This window comes from Myotis brandtii, unplaced genomic scaffold (assembly GCF_000412655.1).
Source record: "Myotis brandtii unplaced genomic scaffold, ASM41265v1 scaffold158, whole genome shotgun sequence".
Taxonomy (NCBI): Eukaryota; Metazoa; Chordata; class Mammalia; order Chiroptera; family Vespertilionidae; genus Myotis; species Myotis brandtii.
The window spans coordinates 1,259,439-1,270,286 of NW_005355753.1; the positions used below are offsets into that span (position 1 = coordinate 1,259,439).

General features: G+C 53.4%; 1 protein-coding gene across 3 annotated transcripts in view; it reads right to left on the reverse strand.

Annotated features, from left to right (window-relative positions):
• Positions 1 to 3,653: 3,653 nt before the first annotated feature.
• The window catches only part of LCMT1 (leucine carboxyl methyltransferase 1), a 47,391-nt gene continuing 40,196 nt past the window's right edge, over positions 3,654 to 10,848 (reverse strand). The window contains exons 8-11 of one of the 3 annotated variants that reach the window (XM_005862037.2): positions 10,541 to 10,642; positions 9,704 to 9,795; positions 5,891 to 5,988; positions 3,741 to 3,849 (exon numbers count right to left, since the gene is read on the reverse strand). In XM_005862037.2, the coding sequence (XP_005862099.1) occupies positions 3,827 to 3,849; positions 5,891 to 5,988; positions 9,704 to 9,795; positions 10,541 to 10,642 (315 nt within the window). In that variant the 3' untranslated portion in view covers positions 3,741 to 3,826. Of the gene's footprint in view, positions 3,850 to 5,890; positions 5,989 to 9,703; positions 9,796 to 10,540; positions 10,643 to 10,848 lie in introns of all 3 variants that reach the window. The other 2 variants (XM_014536251.1, XM_014536250.1) reach the window with 2 other exon arrangements.

The following is a 10,848-nucleotide window of genomic DNA, read 5'->3' on the forward strand; positions in this document are numbered from 1 at the left end:
AGTGGGAGGTGTGCAGGAGGCAGCTGATCGATGTTTCTCTCTCATCGATGTTTCTGGCTCTCTATCCCTCTCCCTTCCTCTCTGTAGAAAATCAATAAAATATATATTAAAAAAATAATATAATCTTTAAAAAAAAAGCACCAAAAGAATTAGATTATATTTTTTTAAATAACCGAAAAAAGAGAATGTGAAAAAGAAAAAGAATAAAAAGTGAAAGAATAATCATTGTTAAAATAATGAATAATAAAAAACAAAATAATGAATAAAATAAAATGTAGAATAGGAAAAGAAAAAAAGAAAAAGAAAATTAAAATAAAAAGAGAAAAAAGAGAAGAAAGGAAAAATATCCTTTGGATCTGCTATTCGTGGAGTTTGCTGGATTTTGCTCCCATGTTGTTGAGTCACTCTCCCTGTCTGGCCCTGGGCTGTCTGACTGAAGCCCTACAGGGCAGAGCCCCAAGTAGCTCCATAGCCCAGAGAGTCTCACACCTTGAGTGTCCCTCTTGGGAGCTGCTCTCCCTTCCCCATGGAACTGGACTCTAGGTGGTGTCTTGGACCTGGCTTGGGTGGTTTCAACAGATTTGCGTTGTGGGTGGTGCCCATAGCTTGTAGGAGGGAGGTGGGCACTTCCTCTTCTTCCCATGCCTCAGCTCTGCCCAGGTTACTGGCAACCCCTTGTTGCCACCCCAAGCCAGAAGGGATTAAAAGAACTTTTAAAGTCAACCCCACTTTGCACTTCAATCTTTCAGCATGGTTGGCCCCCACTGGGCATGCCTCACCCAGGTTCCAACCAGACCAAATACCTGAGGGCCCCGCATCACCAGACCCAGCCACAGAGCACAGATTTCCACCCCAGAGCCCCTTCCTCTGGCCTCAGGTCGCAGCAGGGTGAGGCAGCACCAGCTGGGGGTAGGGGTGCCTTCCCTGTGCTCAAGGTGGGCAGGACCCATCCTCTTTGCTGGGCCACACTGTCCAGCCCCTGCCCTGCTCTCCACCATACGTTCTTCCAGAGAATAAAGGGTCCCTCAGATTCACTTCTGGGTGCACTGGTGAGACCCTCCACTGGCCTTGCATTCTGCCATGTGGCCCCTCCCGCAGACCGGGCAGAGCTTCCCAGGCTGGCGCTGTCACAAAGCAGCGGCCCTTTGCCTGGGATGGTGTGGTCTCAGCCTCCCTGGCGGACTGAATCCCCACGATTCCCACCACCCAGTGCTACACAGGCCCCCTCCCCCTCTCTGTTGCCCTGGGTTGGGGACCCCTGCACGGGGCGGAGACCCACACTCCCGGGGCAGGGCTGCACTGCCACACCTTCCGCCCGCAGAGGACGTGTGCCCACTGAAGCACGCACTCTGGCCAGCAGAGCCGCTCCCTCCACCCCCCCCCCCCCCCAACACACACACACACACACTCACTCGTACAGTCAGAACTCTCTCTCTTCCGTTTCCACCCCAGGTGCCCCCGCCTGCACACCCTCAGCCTCAGCTCACACTTCTCTCTCCCAGCACCTCCCAGGGCTCCCTCCTGCACCGGCCACAGGACACTGAGCTGGCCGCCGCTGGACGGTGCTCTGTGAGCAGAGACCACGTCTGCGTGTCCATGGTTAACTCCCACCAGCACACGGCGTGGCACAGAGTGCACATTAATGAAGGAACCAGCCCATCAGGGATCTGCCTTCTTCCCCAACCCGCACCCTCACCTGCACTGGTTTCCCACTGAAGAGTAACAAACTCCCCAAACGCAGTGGTAAAACCACCACCATTCCATTCCGTTCACTCACGATTCTGCAGGTGGGCCGGGCCGTCTGTCTGTGCTGGCCTGGCTGGCCGTGGTCAGCTGGGGGGTTGGCTGTTACAGACACGGGGTTTCGGGAGGCGTGGAGGGTCCGTTTTGTATCTGAGCAGCTGCTTTGCAACGCTCAGCCTCTGGTGTTGGCGGTCTCATTCCCTGTGAAGACCTTAGCCTCACCCGCCACCTTAAAGCATTTAAGGGCTGTGAGCTCCTAACATTTTGAGGTAAATCTGGCCTCCACGTCTTCACCAAAGGTTCGGACCTCCCCACCGTGGAACCTTCTGTAAATGCCCAGCTTCCAGGAACGTTTGGGTGTGAACTCTGCAGGCCTCCCGTTGCTTCTAGACTTTCTAAACTCTATTCTTGTACTCAACTCAGACAAGCTCTCCAGACTTACACAGTCACCCCCTTACCTGTGGGGATGCTCTCCGAGACCCCATGGATGCCTGAAACTGCATAGTACCAAACCCTGCATATGCTGTTTTTCCCTATACATACATACCTATGATAAATCTTAATATATATGTTAGGCACAGTAAGAGATTAACAATAATAAAATGGAACAATTACAACACACAGTAACGAAAGTCAGAAGCATGTGGCATTACTAATAAGGGTGGCTGGCGCGCCAGTCCTGCCAGACCTGGGCGGCCCCTCCGACACCCCAGCCGCCTGAGGACTAAGGGCGGGGAGTGTCTATCACATGGCGTCTGGGACAAAGGGAGGGTTCCCATCCCACAGGCCAGGATGGTGAGGTTTCATCACACTACTCAGAACAGCATGCCATTCAAAACTGACGAACTGTTTATTTCTGGGATTTCCCATTTAATCATTTTGGACCACGGTTGACCATGGATAACCACAAAAAGTAAAACGATGGACCGTTACAGAGCTACCAGCGCCAGCCTGCACCTTCTCCTGGAACTGAAGACCTGAAAGGTGGCTGAAAGGCAACGCCCCTCACTGGGTGATGGGGTCAGGCCCGCCTCACAGCGCAAGGCCCCGTGCGCAGTGTGGGGCAGAGCAGTGCCGTCTGCAGTCCTCGCTCCAGGGACGCGACTGAGACTCAGATGGCGGACGAAGCGCTACCTTCTTCCCGGGAGAGCAGGGGCTGCACTCTGCGCACAGGCTCAGCTTCGTCGGGGGACAGACCTCGTGTCTGGGTTGTGGGACAAGCACTCTGTGGCCCGTTTCCCGTGGCTGCTGGGACAAATGACACTCACCTGGTGGCTTCAGACAAGCTCTGCCAGTCGAAGTCTGAAATCAGTTTCCCTGGGCTCCAGTCGGGGTGCTGGCAAAGCTGGCTACTTCTGGGGGTGCTGAGGGACACCTTGTGCTCTTTAAGCAGCGAGTGACCGCCTATAGTCCTCGCTTTTGCCCCCAGGTGTGGCTGCAGGCCCTGCGTGGGCACCACGCCCCCTCTGACTCTGACTTCCCGCCACCCCCTCTATGGACCCCAGGGTTATGTTGGGCCCACCCCCAACTCCTGGTAACCTGCCTCCTCCACATCCTTAGTCACACCTGCAAATAAGGTAACGGACAGAGGGATGGGATCAGGAGGACATTATAGGGGCCCTCGCTCAGCCTCCATGATAACAAGGGGGGAGGGGAGGACCACAGGCTAGTCTGATGGGGCAGACGCAGGAGCTAAGGGGAGCCTGGGACCCGGTGGCCCACGGTCAAGATACAAGGTGCCATGTCGGCTGCTGCAAGCAAGTGCACATGGAGTAAATCCCGAGGATGGAGGGCAGGAGCTGTGTCTGACCCAGGCAGTCGGCCAGGCCCGGGTCAGACGCAGGACACCGGGGTTCAGCTCACGCGGGGACACAGCCCACCCAGGGGAGCGAAGGACCAGCACACAGGCATTGGCAGCTGAGGTTTATTTAACAGGTAAGCCAACCGGAGCAGGAAGTGCAGCGGCAGCCCTAGGAAGGGATTTCTGGAGGTGGGATGCACGGAGACAAGGCCTGGCCAGCACTCTGGGCCCCGCATGTCAGCTCCGGGAAGGTCGGCGGCTGCAGCTTCTGCGTTGACCAGGTTAGCAAGTGATCTCCGTCAGGCCTGAGGGAAACACAGAGATGCAAAGGCTCCCGCAGAAGAGAAGACTCGGAGGTGGGAGTGACCCGGCCCCGCCCCGGGACGCCCCGCACAGGCCACTGACACTGCAGCTCCGTCCTGCTCCCTCAGACGGGCTGGCACAGGGACACACGCCCACACGGGGCCGTGCTCGCAGGCAGTTTAAAGGGTTAGGAAAGCCCCATAACCATGCAAGCATGTCAAACTTGCGGCCGGTGGGCCACATCCTTGTTAACAAATGCAGACACGGCTCTTCACCACACACACATACACACACACACACACACACATATACAGCGCCCACACGGGGCCGTGATCGTGGGCAGTTTAAAGGGTTAGGAAAGCCCCATAACCGTGCAAGCATGTCAAACATGCGGCTGGTGGGCCACATCCTTGTTAACAAATGCAGACATGGTGCTTCATCGCACACACGTGTACCGCCATCATGGCAGCCAGGCGAGGTGGGGACAAAGGAAGCCCTGTCATAACAATGTTCACCACAGTCACGCTAAAATCTAAAGTCCACTGGAAGTGCCACACACAACCGGCATTTCCAAAGTTGGGAAAGTTAAGTAAATTCGGACATAGCCCCGTGACAGGATTTCCTGAAGCCGTTAAAGTTACACTCACTGAGTTTGTAATAGCAAGGGGAATGCTCGTGTTATAATACTGAGCTGAAAAGATCAGCAATCAAAGCTACACAGCCTGTAAATTCAACTCTGCCAGCAACACAAGAGCTGAAAAAGCAGAGGAGAAAAGTCACTCGAGGTGCTCAGTGGCGGGCACCCACGTGGTTATTTCCTTCATCATACTTATCAGCTTTCAAAGGCTCTACTAAAAATTACCTTGCATTTAAAATTGGGAGGGGAATACCAATATAAAAACCCCACTAAGTGATCCTATAAAAAAGGCTGATATGCAAATGGACCAAACAGTGGAACGACCGGTCACTATGACGTGCACTGACCACAAGGGGGCAGACGCTTAATGCAGGAGCTGCCCCCTGGTGGTCAGTGCGCTCCCACAGGGGGAGCACCACTCAGCCAGAAGCCAGGCTCACGGCTGGCGAGTGCAGCGGCGATGGCGGGAGCCTCTCCTGCCTCTGAGGCAGTGCTAAGGACCCCTCAAGGGATGTCAGACTGCTGGCCTAGGCCCGCTCCCCCTGGGCCGGCAGTCGGACATCCCCCGAGGGGTCCCAGACTGCGAGAGGGTGCAGGCTGGGCTGAGGGGATCCCCCACCCCTCAAGTGCACAAATGTCATGTACCAGGCCTCTAGTTTTAAATAAAAAAACAAATAGAAAAGGGTGTGGTGGGCTGAGCTGCACAGCTGAGTAAATTTATAAAACAGTGGGGAGACAGGCCCAAGGCAATGATTAACCGCCTCATGCCAGCCTGCAGTTTCTCACGGGGTCAGAGCCGGCCTTGGTCATGTTCTCCCACTGCATCAGCTGTCTGACTACAGCTGCCCCTCCCTGGGTCACATCTGTAGGAAGTCTGCGGGGCAGTTACCACGTTCAAGGCCTGAGCTGGGATCTAAAGCACTCTCCACAGGCTGCAGGGGCCCCGAGGAAGCAGGGCCATGTGGGAAGCTGTGAGGAGAAACTGGACCAAGGCCCCGGTGCCGGGAGCACCAGGGGAGCCCTGCTCGGCCGGCTGGGCAGTGTCGCCCGCAGTGGGTGAGAGACACCGGTCCGTGTTTACCACCCAGGAGACCTGGCTATAAGCTGATGAAAAGACAGACCCTGGTCACTTTGATTAAGATCACTATTGCTTTAAACGCAAGGTCTTCCGCCTCCCTGCGGCGATCCTGGCACACCTGCACGGGGTGGCTGGCTGGTTTGGTGCGGGCTCTCCCTGACACCCCTCCCGCTTCTGTGTGTGGGACACGGGACATCATGGCCAATCCCGAGATGGTCACGGACACAGGCACGGGCGCTAGTGCCCTCTGCACTCAAAGCTCGGATGTCGTACTTTCCTTGCAGATTAAAAGGTCCCCACTTTGGGGCAAAGACAGGGTGCACGGTACCTAGCTCGCTGCCCCCGCGGGTGGCCCAGCACAGGCAGTAGTGGCACATGAGCTGCTCCAGGAGCTCCAGCTCGTCCAGGAACTCGAGGGACTCGATCCTGCAGAGTCAACGCAGAACAGACGGTGAGCACGGTTAACAGCGAGGACCAGGCGCTCAGGACACAGACCGCGTGAGAGCCTACAAGGATAGCTACGGAGCACTTCCACGGTAACTTACTTTTATTAAAAAGAAGGAAAAACACCATAAGCAAAATCAAAAGACAACCTAGAAAAAATATTTGCAACATAAATAACAAAGGTAGATTCCCTTGCTGCATAAAGAGCTGTTGTACTTCAATACGAAAAACTTCAAAAGTTCATTTAAAAGACGGATGGGGTGGGGGAAGGATGAAAAGGTGAAGGGGATAGAGGCACACACTTCCACTTAAATAGGTTACATCCCTGGCTGGTGGCTCAGATGGTTGGAGCCTTGTCCCGTACGCCAAAAGGTGGTGGGTTCGAGTCTGGTCAGGGCACATACCCAGGTTGCAGGTTCAACTCCCGGTAGGGGTGGGCACAGGAGGCAACTGATCAACGTTGCTCTCTCGCATTCGTGTTTCTCTCTCACTCTCTTTCCTTTGACTTCTCTCCATCCTCCCTCCTTTTCTCTAAATATCAATAAAAGTTTGTCCTGGCCGTGTTGCTCTGTGGTTAGAGTGTCAGCCAGCACACCCAATGGTCACAGGTTCAAGTCCTAGTTAAGGGCATGTTCTTGGATTACAGGTTTGATCCCTGGCCCTGGTCAGGGCACGTGCAGGAGGCAACCAATCAATATGTCTCTTTCACATCGAAGTTTATCTCTCTCTCCCCATCCATCCCTTCCTTCCACTCTCTCTAAAAAGCAATGGGAAAAAAATATCCTCGGGTGAGGATTAACAAAAATAAAAATAAGAATAAAATAAAAATCAGTAAAAGTTTAAAACAAATAAGTTACAGAATGTAATGCACAGCATAGCGAAAACAGTCATGTATATACATGTTGAATCGCTATGTTGTCATCTGAAATTTATATAATGCTATATGTCAACTATACTTTAATTTTTAAAAGACAAGTCCACTAGAAAAGAAAAACAAGAGGTTTTCAATTTCACTTTTGAGAAAAGAAATGTAGATTTAAATACTTGACACCTTCCTACCTCTCAGACGGACGAGGATCACAAGGCCAGCATGCCGTGGAGAGGACTGGGGAGGCGCCGTCCTGCCAGGACAGTGGCAGGTGCCCTACCCTGCACCTGCTCCAGGCCCGCGTCCCAGAGCACTCACCGAAGCTTCCGGCGGCCACGCCGGGACAGCAAAGACCCTGACCTAGAGATGCTGGCGGGTCCAGCACGCACGGACGCCTGCAGCCTGCAGGACAGCCTCTGGGACGCAGCACGGCCTTTAGACAGCAGGGGGCTCAGGCAGGAAGGTGCGTGGTTTACTGCCACTACGCAGAGAGGCTGGGCTCATACGTGCACAGAGCAGACCATCTTGGAAACCACAGACAACACCGCCAGGAGGTAGTGGCGAGCAGTGAGTAGGGTGAGGGCTTTTGTTTTTGCTCGTTTCTTTTTCTTAATCACGTTTGTATGATTTTTTTCAAAACAGCATTTTAAATGTAAACTTTTTGAAGGTATGCACACACTGAAACATGCACAAATATATGAAATGGGTTTTTTTAATATTTTCTGCCATATGCACACACAGCGGGGGGAGGGGGGGTGGAATTCAGGCATTTCCAAAAAGTATGAAAAAAATAAAACATGACCCATATTCCTACTATTCACAATAGCCAACAGCAGCACTGGGCATTGGCTTCTGCCCAGGCTGTGTGTGGGGGTGGGAGAGGGGGGTGCGTATGTGCACGTTTGTGCACGTTTCACATTTTTGTACGTGTGTGTGTTCCTGCCTCGGTATTCAGGCCTAAGGGTGACATCTGAAGTGAGAATGTTTATCCATAAAGGACTTTGGTTGCTTCCTAACTGATGTTCCCAACGAATCCGAAGACGTTCAAGGCAGGCGTCCTAATACCAAGTTCCAGAAGAAACCAGCACCCTACCAAGGAGGTGACCTCCAAGCTCAGCTGCGAACGCCACACGCAGGCTCATCTCTGCCCGGTTCGGGCCAGTTATTCCTCTTGTGCTTAGAAAGGGCGTAGCACACACTGTGCAGGCAGCACCGGCTCGGTCAACGGGCCTGCCTTGGGCTTTTCATGCACAGTACCCTCCAAAACCCTTGGCGAATGTGGACACCAACTACATGGCGTTCAGAGTGGGGAGGACCGTAGCCCAGGGCAGACACACCAGAGCTGTCCCCCCTCAACCCCCTCTGTTGGGACACATGTCTGCAAAGGCCTTGGCGACATGAGACGGGCTGCCCCGGAGCCGCTGCCCGGTGGCCCAGGCGGTGAGTTCCTCCCCGGGCTCCCAGGAGAGCCACGAGCCCCGTGCCGTCACAGGCGCCAGACCAGGGCTCTTCACAACAGTCCTCCTGACATGAAGCCAGTGGAGACCAGCCGTGGGACGGAAAACTAGAACAACCCAGGAGGCATCGGCCGGATCATGTGGAGACAGCCCTTCAAGGATCTGACGTACAGACTGGAAACAAGTCATGCTTCCCACAGTTAAGAAGTGCTGTGGAGAGGCAAGACCCAGTATTTTCTCAGTATCTTGCAAGAGACCAACACCTATACCTGTGGGTCCCCAAAGGCAGGAGGAAGCACAGAGCAGAAGTACAGAATGACAGAAACCAAACACACTGGCGCCCACACTGGCCAGAAGTGAGCATGGCCACGTGCCCCGCAGTGGTGTTTTTTAAATATGTTTTTATTGTGTGTGTTTTTTTAGAGAGAGAAGGGAAAGGAAAAGAGAGAAACACTGATGGGCTGCCTTCTGCACACCCCCTACTGGGGATCGAGCCCGAAACCTGGGCATGTGCCCTGACCAGGAACTGAACCATGACCTCCTGGTGCACGGGACAATGCTCAATCCACTGGGCCACACCGGCCAGGCCAGCAGTGGTTTTAAAACAGGGAACTGAAACAAAATAAAACACAGGACACCACCACCCACCCACACGTCCACACACCACAGGAGTGATACACCCTCTGGCCACAGGGACCCTCATTGCTGTGACAGGTAAAGATAAATATAACTTATTGTTAGGTTTGTTAGAAAGCAAGGTGGTTTATAGACACACGTGTAATATGAATTTACCAATTAAAAAACACTAATCTGCCAGTAAGCACTTCTCTTTATAGGTGCAGAGAAAGGGGGCACCCGCTTGTGAGCGGCCCTCAGAGGGCGTGGGTGACAGAAAGGGGGAGCCCGCTTGTGAGCGGCCCTCAGAGGGCGTGGGTGAGAGAAAGGGGGAGCCCGCTTGTGAGTGGCCCTCAGAGGGCATGGGTGAGAGAAAGGGGGCGCCCGCTTGTGAATGGCTCTCTGGAGGCCTGGGTGCAGAAAACACGACTTTAAACCTCAGCTGCTTTACATGCTTGAAAACTTTTTTAGAACCAGCATATATTTCTGTTACAATGAGAGGAAAGCCCATTTAAAAACCTGTGAGAGACCTTTCCTCCCACTCCAACCACGAGGATCACCCAGTGTCCACCTGGAGGCAGCCCTGGGAGCCCTGCAGGTGTCACCACTTCAGGTGGATGCAGGTCACCTGTTTGGGCGCAAACCCTATCTCGGCTGAGAGCTGCTGCGTTCCCGTCGGGCGGAGTGTTTAATGTGTATCAGGAGGGCAACGTGATTCACGAGGAGTCTACGTGAGAGGACAGGACAGGTGCCGTACCTGCTGACTTCGGCCCGAGGTAACCGGCTGTACAATTCCATCATGTTCACGGCCGACGCCGTTTCCCACCCGTTCGACAGGAACCGCTCCTTCTGAGCCGTGCGAGGAGAATGGAGAGAATGGAGAGCCACAAGGCACAGTCGTGAATGCAGGCGTCTCTAACCACCGACAATTCCTTACATGCCTCCTCCTTCAAAAGCCCATCCCAGCCCCTACCGTCTTCCTTCTTTTTATTTCCCAATGTTCTACACTGAACATGCAGTACCTATTTAAATGAGGGCAGAGTGGGCGGTATCTCTTCAGCAAAAGAAAAAAAAATTTTTTTTAAAGATTCGAATGCACCAACTCTGAACATTTTAAAAAATAACTGCGGAAAACTGAACATGAACTGGGTGTTAGATGCTACAAAGGAGTGACTGCCAATTTCTAAGTTGTAATCATGGTATCATCATTCCTATTGGTCTACTGGAGATTTATACTGAGTATTTAGGAGGGAAATGATATACTATCTGGGATTTGCCTTAAAACAGTCCAATACCACCACCAATAAAAGTTTGGAGGGAATGAGCAGTATTTACAGAATATTAATTATTGAAGCTGGCTGATGGGACATGGCTGTTGGTTTTACTATTCCCTCTACTTTTCTGTTGTTTGAAAAATGCATAATAAAAAGGTAAATAATAGGGTGTAGGAAATATGCATTTGATACCAACATGGGAAGCAGGGTTGGACTGCACTAGCGTGAGAACTAGTGGCCGCACGAGCCTGGCCCGCAGGCGGGCGCTCCTCCTGCGAGGCTGGCCAAGGGTATGAGAGGACGCCCGCCTCTGCTCTGACCTGGGACTCTAAGGACTTGCAGGGTTCCACCCCCGCCAGGTCACACTGTCGTCTCCGCAGGTTTTCGATCATGATCTGCCCAAACCGGTCATCCATGTTCACCTGGGGAGGGAAGAGCAGCCAGGCATCGCCATTAGGGTGTTCTCTCACACACGCAAAATACAACAGCACCCTACTTCTCACAGTGAGGACTGAGGTCTGTGGGTACCCAGTGCAGGCCACGCAGTCTGCGCAGCGCCGATGGGGGCATGAACCGGCGGCCCCTGGAGGCAGCTGTACCCTCCCTCCCCCACCCCGCCCCCCGCGAG